The 14,435-nt window shown below is 38.8% G+C and overlaps 1 protein-coding gene across 4 annotated transcripts in view; it reads left to right on the top strand.

The window, feature by feature from the left end:
- Nucleotides 1-14,167, top strand: part of ZNF438 (zinc finger protein 438) — a 96,899-nt gene extending 82,732 nt beyond the window's left edge. For all 4 annotated transcript variants that reach the window (XM_045006921.1, XM_045006920.1, XM_045006922.1 and 1 more), the window contains 2 exons: nucleotides 6,491-8,363; nucleotides 11,279-14,167. In XM_045006921.1, the coding sequence (XP_044862856.1) occupies nucleotides 6,491-8,363; nucleotides 11,279-11,888 (2,483 nt within the window). In that variant the 3' untranslated portion in view covers nucleotides 11,889-14,167. The remainder of the gene's footprint in view (nucleotides 1-6,490; nucleotides 8,364-11,278) is intronic.
- The last annotated feature ends 268 nt before the right edge of the window (nucleotides 14,168-14,435 follow it).

The raw sequence follows: 14,435 nt of genomic DNA, 5'->3' as shown, positions 1-14,435 counted from the left end.
TCCTCCGTCATTCAGAACCTCTCTGTGTGGCCACAGTGCTTGCCATGCTTTCTTTATCACTAAATGCAATTAAAAAAAACTTATCACACCTGACACATTGAGAGCTATGCTCTTTGCGTTACCTGTCAATCTACATATACCTACCTCTTATATAATACTTCCATAATACAGTTGTTGCCATTAAAAATTAACATTTGTCAATAAATTGTGTTTCTGTCAGCTTGACGCTTTCTGCCATACGTAAAATAGCAAGTTTCAGGAACTTCTTGGTTAAATTACAAAAAAAAGAATAAGTTGTGGTATTCATATAGTCTCCACCCACAGCACTACCTATGAACAGTTCCCACTGGTGTCACCTGTGTGTCTCCCTAGCCATCCCCTTGCCATTCCATCTTTCTGTTGCTGCCACTACCACCAGCGCTAACTGAAAAGGAGGAAGAAGGGGAGGAGGCCAAGGGAGGAGACAGAGCGTCCAGCGTTCCCCCTTTTACCTGGAAGAGGTAAAATGGCCCATGATGGGAGCCATGGAAAAGCAGCAGCTCCCCTGGCAGTGGGTCACATCTGTTCTCTAGCAGGCTACCTATAGCTCCCCCTGTTGTCCCATTTGCTGCTGTGGCTACCTGAGACAGGCTTTGATGCTCCAGTTTCTCTATTATTAGATAAGAATCTTAATTACACTAGCTGCTGCATGAGAGCGAAATCTAAAGCTGGGTATCCTCTGCATATCTGTGCAGACCCCACACTGGGCCCAAAGGAGTGCAGCACTGGGCCCAGGTAGTCTCTCCCCTCCAGATCTGCAATGTATGCTCCAACTGGAGAGGAAGCTTAAATGGGGGCCACTCAGTTCAGAAGGGGAAGCTGGGGAGGAAGACGGACATATCCTGAGGGCTCCTGGGTAAGGGACTTGGACTTGGAGCCCTGGGCAGGGACAGATAATAGGAAGTGACCCAGGGAAGGTTGCAAGGGCACTCCAGGGTGCCGTGCCTTGGATCAGTGTCTGGTGGCATCGGAGGACCCAGGTTCCCATACCAACTGGTCCAGCTGCAGGAGAGGCATAAGCCTCGTTCCAATCCCACTCCCACTCTGATAACAAAAGGGGCAAAGACATTGCAAACCTGAGGTGAAGCTAAACCCATCCTCGGGTGGGGAACTGGACTGAAAGACATTCCCACTGGAGGCGATATAAGTGTGTGATTCTCTGAAGGCTCTATTACAATACCAAAGAGACTGCAACCCACACTTATTCACTAGACTATCTAATGCAAGCTTGGCAAAAAAAATCAGCACTCAGTACTGAGACCAAACATGGGATGGTTCAGCTTGGAAGGAATATTTATGATAAAATTATGACCAGTTGAAAAAAGTGTTTGTATAGAAACTCTGTCTCAAACTCAGCTAAATCATTGCTTAACATTACAATATACTGTGTAATATGAAAAGTTGATTAAAAAAATCCATTATTTTAAAGGCCGTTTCATGAGTTATTATTCTATTGGCTAAGAACTTCATGAGACTGTCACTTCAGAATGATGAAGTGTATAGAGAATTCCTTTTAATAAATACCATTTTACTGTCTTCTAAGTTTGCAATAAAGAAAATACATGAGTTTCACAAAAGGACAATATGTAAAAATACCCACTATCTAATGCATCTGTTTCCACAAATGGTGCCTCATACCCCAAAATTAATAGTTCTTGTGGTGCCTGACATTTCTGGACTCCTGGGTCCTAGACTGTTCAGGGCCACTCCACCTGTATTTCCCCTCAGTGATCCAGCAACAGCACCCAATTCAGCTTCCAGATCTCCAGCCGTTGCCTTTCTGGTTGGAGAGCCTCATCTCACTCCCTTCAAACCAGGGTGTGTCCAGGTTGCCTTCATTGTGTATTTCCCAACAAATGCATCCGAAGAAGTGGACTGTAGCCCACGAAAGCTTATACTCAAATAAATTTGTTAGTCCCTAAGGTGCCACAAGTACTCCTGTTCTTTTTCCCAACAAAGGCCATCTGCCTAAACAGATCCGCTTGCTTTTCCTTCAGAGACTGATAATAGAGTGATTCCTACAGATATAAGTTACCACTTGGAGTTTTCTAGGCAAGCCTACTTTATTCTTAAGGTAAAAAGCATTACAGAGAAAACATATTAAAAAAATTTTTAAACGTACACGCATCCTAATAAGCTTACCAGAGTTCTTCCTAACTCTCACATGAGCTCTGGCCAGAACATTCTTTCAGCACCCCACCTTAAGGGCTTCCTTGTGATTATAAGTTCATCAGAGCTTCAGCTCAGAACAAACAGACTCAAATGATAAGTTTAGTCCACCCTTTTACACAGATCAAAGCTCTTTGATCTGGAGTTCCTAGAAGCAGATAATTAGTGTGCAGTGGGTCTCTCGCTCCCCAGGGGGAGGCTTCAAAGGGTTGATAAAAAGAGGAATTATATTAGCATATACCCCCTCCAAGAGAAACCCCCTTAATCTTAAAAATTCACATTCACATCACTCTGAAGATACAGTCCTTTCTGGAGAGTGCATTAATCTTGACTACCTACTAAAGAGGTTCCATACAATCCCACAGTAGTTCATAAATATTTGCATTTGTAATACAGTGAACTCCAAAGATGCTAAACTTAATTCAGTAAAGTTTAACTTGATTCAACGAAGTTTGTTCAGGATATTGTCAGTCTGTCACAAGGAGTTATTGGGATTTTTGTCTCTGATATGTCATCTTCTTTAGTCAAAGGGAAAGTACTTATTTGGTAGAGCTCTGTATAAGCTCAAAACTTGTCTCTTTCACCAACATAAGTTGGTCCAATAAAAGATATTGGCTTCCCACCTTCTCTCTCTAATAACCTGGGACCAATGAGCCTATAGCATCACTGCAAACAAAAAGCTAGTTGTCATCCGTCTCAGAATGTGCACTTCATTGAATGGGACTTTGGGATAATAAGACGGAGTCCACAGAGGAAGCCAGAATTGAAGGAGAATGGAAACCATCTCGTGGAATACTGTAATAAACTCAAAAACTGCCTGTTGTATAGAAACTCTTCGACATCCATACATGGTGAAAAGTATCAGGGGGTAGCCGTGTTAGTCTGTATCCACAAAAACAACAAGGAGTCCAGTGGCACTTTAAAGACTAATGGATTTATTTGGGCATAAGCTTTCGTGGGTAAAAAACCTCATTTCTTCAGATGCATCAGTGTTGCTATAGCCTTGTTGTTGATGCATCTGAAGAAGTGAGGTTTTTTTACCCACGAAAGCTTATGCCCAAATAAATCCATTAGTCTTTAAAATGCCACCAGACTCCTTGTTATACATGGTGAAGGTAACGTAGTAAATAAGAGCAGATTCTGTCCCCTAAAAGAAAAATATAGTTGTCCTTTAATCTCCTGTCATTAAATAAAATAGGCATTTTGACCTACACTGTTAACTTTCAAATTCAGAATCTAGCCTACAGCTCAGAATTATGTGCCTGGGCTAATGATTACATTAATCCAAATAGTCATGTTGTAGTTCTTCTCAAAACCCACATAAAATCTTACCTTAAAAACAACAATTGTATGTAAGAAGCAAAAAGCCTGAATACTACCAATAATATTAACAGCTGAGAGCTTAGGGTTTAAGAGCTAAGAATAGGTTTTTTACTTTGATTCTGTGCCCAGGGACTCTGGAAATAGTGGGTTCTAGTGAAAATCCCTCTGTATTACTGCCTTTAGGGGGAGATTAAAATGAAATGTATTTTTAAAAATAATGTGTGTAACTTTTAATATGAATTGGTAAGGTGTTCAACATACACCTCTACCTCGATATAACGTGACCCGATATAACACGAATTCAGATATAACGCGATAAAGCAGTATTCCGGTGGATCAAAGGAAGTTCAATATAACGCGGTTTCACCTATAACACGGTAAGATTTTTTGGCTCCTGAGGACAGCATTATATCAAGGTAGAGGTGTATGTGGTGAATATGCTATCTAAGGATAAAAGTGTTAGAGTTGTCAGTATTAGAAGAAAGGTACATTCAGGCTTGGTCTACACTGGCGGGGGGGGTTTGAACTAAGGTACGCAAGTTCAGCTACGCGAATAGCGTAGCTGAACTCGAACTACCTTAGTTCGAACTACTTCCCCGTCCTGACGGCGCGGGATTGAAGTCCGCGGCTCCCCCGTCGACTCCGCCACTGCCGTTCGCGGTGGTGGAGTTCCGGAGTCAATGGGAGCGCGTTCGGAGTTCGATATATCGCGTCTAGATGAAACGCGATATATCGAACTCCGAGAAGTCGATCGCTACCCGCCAACCCGGGCGGGTAGTATGGATGTACCCTCAGTCTTTGCACATTTGTAATGATGTACATATAACAGAAACTTCTCTACTAAACAACTTCATGGTAATTCACTGTGAACATTTTTGGTGTCATGTAGCCTTCAGTATTACTTTATTTTTTACATTTTCTGTTTGACGTCCTTCTGTTTAAGACTGAATTTTCCTAATACCACACCTTGCTCTTTTCCCAATATTACTTGAAGGCCTAGGACCTTATAGGTGATGGACCTGACCAGATTGTATTTCTGGAACCTGAGCATCTAGTGATCTGGACAAGAACTATCCCAAGTTACAGGACGGATTAATTTAAACAAAAGTGACTTAAATCAGCAAGCAGGAAATCTAGAGCAACATGTGGTTCATCCTCCTGCCTAGAAAGTGAGAGTAGTTTTTCTGCAATAACCTCAGGCTGTGCTAATTTGAGGTGTCAGAAGATGAGTTTATTTATTGATAGGCAATGAGGCTGCAATGTGAAAATGGCAGTGATGCAGTGCAATGCACGTTTAATGTCTTTCCATATACTACCTGAAAGGTAGGCTTATGCCTCTGCTGATCCATGTCCATTGCCTTTTGTATATTTTAACTTTCTTCTGTTGTTTATTAGCTTTATTCTTTATCAACATGTTTTTCTTTCTTCCCCTATTAACACTTTAAAAAAGGAGTTGACTCACTTTTAAAATGTCTGTGATTTAATTGTAAAAACATGTAAAAACATTACAAAAGTCTGAGGAAAGCTTTTTTAAAAAGAGTCCCACAAGGGACTAGAACTACAACCATAGCTTTAAATGGAACTATGGTGCTATGCAGCCAAAGTGCATATCATTTCAACAGGCAGAAATAAGAGTGATTATAAATTTTTGCTGGCAGAACATTTTATCCCAAGTTACATTTACAGTTTTGTAGCCATAAATTTTGAAATATCAGATGAGTTTCTGTTAAAGAAGTGTTAAAAAGGAATTGCAAGATAGCATGACAGGTAAAAAGGGTGTGTTTGCATTACAATTTTTTTTACTCTTATTGTAGACAGAGTCCACAACAATTGGAACGGCTCTGAGCAGATTTTCATGCAACGGTACCAAAAACACCTGAGCCCTGTCTACACAAGCATTTACAACATTCCTAATACCAGTGCAGCAGTATTATTGCTGGAATATTAATACCATTTTTTCTAGTGTAGAAGAGGCTGATGAAGATAAGTGCTGGAAATAAAGAGAGTGTATGATGTAGAGTGGAAAATGTTTTAGAATTATTGATCAGATGAAGAGAAACTAACATTTTTGTTTGCAGGTGTTAAGTATAGCTAGGGCCCTTCATTTTCAGTTGTTCTTTTAGTTAATTTTTTCCTTGGAATGTATCAGTTTATTATATCCTTAATCCCCAAATAAAATTTTTCATTTGAATAAACAGTTTACTATTGTAGACTTACACTTAGAAATATTTACATTTAATAATTGGGCAACACCATTCATAGTGCATACAGTCAACTTCATCCTTTCTCCTGTTTTGTTCCTTGTGTTCTGAAACGTATTCTGATATAGATTTTCATTTTTTTCCCATTTTAGTGTGTCAAATCTTTATATCATTATCTGCTAACAGCTTGAAATGCGTACGTGGTGGGCATGAGATTTGTCAGCACTCTCAGATGCACATGCACTTCAGAGCTTGCATGCCTGTTTGTTTGTTTGTATTTTCTAGATTAATACGTAGCCTTACTTCAACAGGCAGCTTTGCATATACACGCAGACTAATGTATTATCGTAATACATATATTTCATGCAATGTATTGTATTTTCCTAATAAAACAAGTTATTTTTAATATATTTGAGTGATACAAAAGTAGGGTAAAAATCAGAAAAAAATGAATAATACTTTTTATAAAACCCAGGAATTTTTCGGTAAAAATCTTTTAAAACTGAAAATGAATGGGCTTAAGTATAGCCAAACACATTACTTGAATCTTCTCAGGTTTATTAGCCTTTCAGTTTGTCTATGAGAAGTGAACAGTTCCATACATAAGTGAGTGGTGGTTTACATACCCAGATATTTCTAGTAAGTTTTTGTGAAATGGAATCCCTCCTAAACAAGTTATTTTTTGATAAAGTAATCTAAAAAAGAAAAGTTGTTATACATCATATTACATGTTTGTGTGTTTTATTTCATTATTTCAGATAAATGGAAATCCTCTTCTGGGATAATAAGAAATGGAAAAGGTTTTCAAAATAAAAGTCAGTTTAGGACAATTGCACCAAAGATGGTACCTAAAGTTATAACATCAGGGGTGGTGTCTTGTCTTCCACCTGTTCTTCCTGAACAAACTAATCCTATTTCATCTGCAAGCGCTAAACCACTTATAATGCCAACACAAAACTATACTCTAATGCAAGTTGCTGGTCGTGAGGGAACTTTTTCTCTTGTAGCTTTACCACATATCACCCCTGCACTGGCAGCACAACGAATCCAACAATCAAATGTGTCCCCTCCTGAAAACCTCAAGCTACCCATTCCTAGGTATCAATCTGTAAAAAATAAATTGTTGATTGACAAAAAAACAATTCAAACCTCTTCTTCAAGTGCACATAACAAGATTCCCAGCAAGGTACAAATTTCATCACAGACACCAGCAATGACTACTTCAACTGGAGACCTTCCTGAAGCTCATTCTACTACAGATTCATCTGAACAAGTTATTTTAATTGATCATGGTTCTACTGAAATTACAGTTGGTACTTTACTCAGTGAAAACAACTGTGTAGAATCTGGATCTCCTTTATTAAACAAAACAGAAACTGCTGAAGATAGTATTTCGGGACCATCTGTCATTAAGGAATGTTTGTTCAAGCCAATGAATCCAAGTAATCCTGTGAAAATGAATCTACATTCCATGAAATCAACTATTGAAGCCACAAAAGGCTCATTCATAACATCTGAGAAACTTAAAGAAAAACTGGTGAATTCTGCAAATTCTGTCACTGTCCTGTCACCAGCAATATTTGGCAGTGAAGTTCAATTGACGCAGTCCGCACCAAAAGGAAAGCTTCCTATTTTGCCATATTCAAGAATGAAAAATGCAATGTTCTGTAAATCTAAACAAAATTCTAACACTGTGGCTGCATCTACTCCTGGGCGAAGACCTGAATGTGAAAAGATACCACCTTTGGTAAAAACCTTTAATGTTTCTACCAGAGTTTATGATAAACTACTAGCGATATCTTTTGCACAAATCTCCAAACAAGCCCCCCGTGAAAATACCTTCAGTCCAGCCACTAAACTGGATGTTGATAATCTAAAGAAATTGAATGGTATAGCCTCTAAGAGAAGAGGCAGAAAACGAAGAACCCCAGATGAGATATTGGCATTTCAGACCAAAAGAAGAAAGTGCATCATTAATAAATTTAGAGAGGGTAAAGAGAGAGTAAAAGTTGATCCCCATGAATCAAAAGGCAGTAGGGCTGAGTCAGTTAAAAAATACCGTAGTATCAGACCAAAACCTGTAGTTATGCAGGCTTTAGCTCCACTGACTTCTGCGGCTATAATAGAGACTCAGACTCCTGACTGCATAGAACAAGACATTTTCTTAAATGATACACTTCCAAATAAATATTTAAGCTATAAGCAGAGTGATGGCACTTCTGCTAAACAAAGTGATCTGTGTAGAAATTTATTTTCTACTGTACCTAAGCCATGGCATAAGTGCCATGTCTGTAACCACAACTTTCAATTTAAACACCATCTTCAGGACCACATGAACACACACACAAATAGACGGCCATATAGCTGTCGAATTTGCCAGAAAACATATGTTCATTCAGGAAGCCTAAGCACTCACATGAAGCTTCATCACAACGAAGGCAGACTCAAGAAAGTTGTGTGTTGTGAGTTTTGTGCCAAAGTATTTGGCCATGCAAGAGTATACTTTGGCCATCTGAAGGAAGTACACAGGGTTGTTATCAGCACCGAGCCCTCCACAGGCGAACAGCAACTGCAAGATGCTTTAAAGAATAGAGACATAAATATAAAAGGAGCAGAAGAAACAATAGAGAGGTGAGTGCATATACAAGTTAAATGTCAATAAGAAAATGATTTCATTATTTGTGTCATTTATGGACTTCTATTACTACAAAAAAAATTATTTTTATTAACTTTTTCTTCCAAGGTGAGATTCAGAGCTGCTTGCAAATTTTGTTAGATCTCTCTAATCAGTCGTCTAATCCATCCCTTTCCTCCTATAGTCCATCAGGATTTATTAATCCTAAATTATCATTGACCGATTGGTGTCTAGTCTAGTCCTGAATATCTCCTGTTAAAATAATACCAGAACCGATAGTGGAGCTGGGATTTTTTTTCATTCCTTGACTTCTTACAGTTAAAAAGTATTTCCTAATATTTAGTCTTACTTTTTAGTCTTGTTCTCATCTGTATTCTTTCCAGTTTGTGTTTTTAAGAAGAATGGTATTCAAAACTGGACACATTTCAAGACATCAGATGGTGTTGCATTGTTTACTTGTACTCTATTTACCATGTTATGTATTGTTACCCTGTTCTTCTCAGAGGTACTGCTACCTAGTCCATATTCATGCATTTGATTACTGCTTTCTACTATCTGTCATAGAAGGTAGAAAATGCTCCTGCTCCTACCTTATGATCTTGTGGTGAACTAATCTTTCCATGGTCGGATAAATGCTGACTTTTTAGTTTGTATTACTATGCATTTGTATTTATTAAAATGTAGTTTATTAAGTTCATTTTGTTTCTCTACTGTGTCAGTACTATACTGTGTTTTAATTTGACCCCTCTCTCCTTTATACCATTGTGAGTTTGATTAGTAACTTCTCTATCCTCTGAACTGTTAATTAAAATTTTAATAGCATTGGACCTAAGTGGACACTGCAACACCTCATTCATTTTCACTGTCCAGCTTACGATGAATCATTTATAGTTACCCTGTTAGTTTGAATTTTTTAGTCAGTTTTGTATCACTGCATAGAAATTCCATCTAATCCGTATTTCTCTAGCTACAATGGGAAAGTGTTGTGTGGAGCCCTGTCAAAAACCTTATTCAAATCAAAGAAATGCTGTCTGTCTGTACATCTGTTTCCTTTATCTTTCATGTTTGATATCCCATTACCGAAAGAAATTAAAAGGATATTAACTGTCTGGTTATAAAATATATATTTTTAAAATATTTTACCTATATAATCAACAGTTTCATAGACTACTCCTGGGGTAATTCTACGCCACTGCGCATGTGCAGAATTTATGTCCCCCACAGATGTCTTTGTTTCCCTGCAGAAAAATGACTTTCTGACAGGGAAGCAAAGGGAAGCCGCAGGTGTGGTCATGCGAGCCTCCCCAGCAGTATGTTTCGGGTGCCCAGAGCAGCCAGGGAAAGGTGGGACAGGAGGCAGGATGGATGAAGACCCGGCTGGTGGCTCCTACCCTACTCCAGGCTCAGCTGTTAGTCATAGATGGGCTGTGGGGGATGGGACTTTCTCTTCTCCTGCATGGCATCCGGGGCCAGGTCGGACCCACCCACAGATTTCTACCGTGGCTGCAGGAAGCTCTGCAAACTCCCCCGCTTCCTGCACCCATCGCTCCTCAGCTACATGGGGAGGGGGTCCCTGTACAGGGAGCTGCTCCCCCATCTGCCAACCCCTGGGCATCCAGACCCCCTTATACCCAGACCCTTCTGCTGAGCCTCGCCCTCCCCCGCACTCAGAAACCCCTATCCCCCGATGAACCCCACTCCCCCTGCACCTGGACCACCCTGGCGAACCACCCCCACCCCACCCCACCAAGCCCCAATCAGCTGCACCTGGATCCCCAGCCCACTGAACCCTACTCCCCTAGCATCTGGACCCCCCACACCCAGACCTTCCTGCTGAGCTCTGTCCCCCACACACACACTGATACTTCCCCCCCCCCCCTCCCCGCGCTGAGCCCCAACCAACTTCACCTGGACCCCACTGCAGAGTCCCATACTGTTGCACCCAGAACCCCCAACAAACCCCTTTGCATCCACTTTGCACCCGGATCCCCACTGAGCCGCCCACACCCAGATTGCCTCACACAGAACCCTCTCAACCCACACCTGGTTCCCCCCACAGTAAGCTCCTCCACACTTGGATCCTGCCTTGCTGAGCCTGCCTGCCCACCCAGAGGGGCAAGCCGGGACCTTTCGCTGTGTCAGAGTTCGGTGCAGCCTCACTGCTAAGTCCATGTCCCAGGGGCGCTGCACAGTGATCTCCCACCTCTGTGCAGCCAGTAGCCTGTGCTCCCCAATGCTATGCTGGAGCCTCCACATTTATTTGACAAATAAAATTTGCAGAATTTTAAAATATTTTGTGCAGAATTTTAATTTTTTTGGCACAGAATGCCCTCAGGAGTTAAAATCGAAAATACTTTAAAATTCTATTCTATTTTTCCTATTTCTGCCTTTTAAAAAAAAAAGAACTTGGATTTTTCTCATGTCAATAAATGAAAATAGACTAATGAATTTCTCTTTTGAAAGTCAATGTCTAGTAATTTTCACTTCCTTCTTACTAGCACAGTGCTGCAATATTTGGGTTACCAAAATATGCTGGGCATATGGTTTTTGTTGTGTTTTAACATTTCATTTATATTCATCTAGGAGTTGGTAAAAGTTTTACAAAACCTGCTTTTGGAGACAATTATTTTCCTGATTGCTTCAATTTTTGTATAATTTCATATAATTTGTTTTGTTCACCCCATACTGCCTACTATTTTATCACTTTATTTTCTTCTCAGTCCTTATAACCAGATATTTTATTAATTGCAGTAAAAATGCCTGGTTTTAATAAAGTAAATATAATGTTCCATAAATTCCTCCTCCTTTTCCACTTCTTAAAATTTAGAAGATTAGAAATTTCCATTCTAATTCCAAACATGGCTAGTATTGAAGTAGCATACATATTCCTTTTTTTTTCTTCCTGTTTTAGGGGAAATAAATGCAATTTTGAAGATTTATTTCAGAGTCAAGCAGAAGTCAAATTACAGATCAAATGTGGCAGATGCCAGTTTACTGCACAGTCTTTTGCTGAGATGAAGTTTCATTTGTTGTGTTTTCATGGCGAGGAGCTCCCAGGAAGAGTAAAAGAAGGAATTCTACAGGGAGGCAAAGGAGCTCAGGAAGAACTGATCAAACATGCAGCTCATTTCTGGAAGCAGCGCAAAGAGAGACGAAATCCAGTCAAACGTGGCACTTGTGAGGAAGAGTTTTATGCTTTTCCAAAACTGAAAAGGCAAATATATCTTCATCAAAATAATTTTGATACTTTAACTAAAAGTGAGATTATTCCATCAGGTAACAGTGAACCAGGAAAGGAGTTGCAAAATTTTGGCTGTGCCACACAAAATAAAAAAATTCAAATTTGGTGTAAAGCTGATTATAACTGCATTTTATGCAAGCAGGTATTTGGAAGAAAAGAGGGGCTTTTCAGTCATTGGCAGAATCATCATAATTGTGAAGACCCCTGTGTTCTTTGGACTATTTTTAATTCATTCTCCAAACAGGGAGTTATTGAACTTTCTAATAATGCTGAAAAATGAAGCAGTGGCAAAATTCAGCTAGAAAAGTATTCCATTTCCAAGGTTACCGATTTATTTGTGTTTGATTTGCAGTGTCACAAAAATTTACAATTATTTCACTCATTCTCTTTGGTGATCAGTTGCAGTGGTTTTACATGTAGTTGAGGTTTGTTTGCTGAATACAAAACTCTTAATTCTCACCATAGGCCTTTTCATATATATAATATATAATACACACAAGCCTGTTATATAATGCCATACTTAATATTGATGCACAAGGACCTTCACAGAAACAAGTATGCAGAATGTTAGAGGTTGAAATTAAGAAGAAAAAGGGAGGAACTGATATTATATTATGCTGTACTCAGAGACATTAATGTTGCCCTTTGTAAAGTAATGGTGTACAAATGTTCTTGTACAGAATGACAAACCAGATTGAAAATATAATTTTCAGTCTTAACAGTGCCTCCATATTTTATGGGAAATGCATTCAGTTCTCTGGATGCACGTTAAGATTTAATGTACATGCTTTTTTATGCTTATAAATATGGAGCACAGTTGTAAACTGGTACAATAGAAAACCACAAGAAAAAGTATTAATGAACTCCAAGGAGTTCCTATGGATTTCTCTAGAAGTCTTCAGAACTTACACTTTCTTTAAAAAAAAAAAAAAAAGATATTCTGATTGTAAAGATAACCTTCACACTGCTGGATCTTTGATTCCTTCTGCACTAACAATCAAGGCTATAAGCCTTGTTTAAAGTCTGTTGTGACCAAATGGGTTTCCCATATTGTTTGGCCAGCCAATGTAGACACTGCCTAAAAGTTATGCTACTATGAGCTAAAACCTTATCTACACCTAGATTTTTTGGGGGACACTAATGTAGAATGGCGTAGGTACTCACCGCTGTGTTGTCTAACAGTGCTCGAAGGAGGTAAGATGACACAATGATGAAAATGCTGGTGCTCCTTTTACCCTATTGCTTCCTCCATTTCTACCATCTGTCAAGCTGTACCTGTGGTAGTGCAGTCATGGAAGAATTATCCATAGAAAGTCTGAGATAGGCACATACTCATGCTAAAACTCTGAAAAGTCCAAGACTTTAGCCTGGTTATGGGAACATAGGAAGATAGGGCCTAAAAAGTGTTGGATTCTCATAGTGAGATCCTGGAAGATATTACACGATTCTTCTGTGTTTTCTGTAACATCAGTAAAAGTTTGATAAGCCGATATCTTAGAATGACATTCCTTGTCCTATAATGCTGTTTGGTGTTTAAGTATGAGACTGGAGCCAAATAAAATAGAAAAGAAAAAGGGAAAATCTCACAGAAACTGCAGTTGTTTGACGAGGGGGAAAAGTCCCTGTAGAATTTGACAACTTCTCTCCAAAATTCCCATTGATTCAAATGCTTGGTTGTTTCATTACTTTAACTGTTATCAGAAAGATACTATATTCATGTGCCAAACTAGTTCTGAAATACTTTATTTTATGTTCTGGTGGGTTGTTTTGATGACTTGTAAATCTCTACTGCGTGGAGATATAAAAACTGTTCATACTCTGATGCTAACGTGTATCCATATTGTACCTTTCACATGTATTCTTACTGAATAGGTGAAGTAAACATGTGCAGAACATGTAGAAAGGAATACTTTTAAAGTTGAGTGTTTCTTTTCAAACAAGGAGTATATTTCATTTAGTACAGTGTATTTACACTAAGAAGTATTCTTTCCTGAATTAGCATGTTTTCACTGAGAAGGACGCTTCTGAATTAGCCTTTGCTAATTTTCAAATTCAAACTGCTTAGACCGGTGTCTTTGAGACTAAATTCCAGAATATAAGAATAATTCCTCCTCTAGTTATATAGTTAAAACACATCAAAGGAAATTGTGTAACAATCACTTTCTGTTTTCATTAAATAATAATTTAAAGATGTTACAACCATGTCATGTTTAAAAGGACGTGGGTTTTAATTTTTTTGTCCTCCCTTTGTTTTAAGATCTAGCCAAAACCTTGCAAATAAAAAAATCTTCCTTTCTGTTCTGCTCATGTTTTTTTATTGCAAATATTAATTTCCCCCCTCCCCCCAAAAATCCCCTTTCCTTCCAATGTATTTTTAAAGGAGCTTAAATAGATACAGCTTTATTGTTCTCTTCCTTGTGTTCAGGAGTAGCATCAGTGATGTGAGAGCAGTTCTTGGAAAAACCTTAAGAAAATACTTGACAAAATGCTGCTGCAACAGAGCCAGCAAGATGGAAGGGCAAGCACACACATTTACCCTTTTTTTTGTTCACCAAACAGTTACAAACACTAATTATATATTCTTACTTTAAAAGAAAAATCACCACAGATACTAATTTTATTATATTTATTTATATAATAAAATTAGTATCTGTGGTGATTTTTCTTTTAAAGTAAGAATTAGAATTCGTCACAAGCCATGAGATCCTCACTCCCTCTTCATTCAGCCCCTTGACACTGGGTAAAAGCCAGAGAGGCATAAAAGATCCTCATATTTCATCAGTTTAAAGGTAGATGAGACCATGGTTCTAAGCTACTTCTCAGGGTA

This window comes from Mauremys mutica, chromosome 2 (assembly GCF_020497125.1).
Source record: "Mauremys mutica isolate MM-2020 ecotype Southern chromosome 2, ASM2049712v1, whole genome shotgun sequence".
Classification (NCBI taxonomy): domain Eukaryota; kingdom Metazoa; phylum Chordata; order Testudines; family Geoemydidae; genus Mauremys; species Mauremys mutica.
This window is presented reverse-complemented; position numbering and strand designations above follow the sequence as displayed.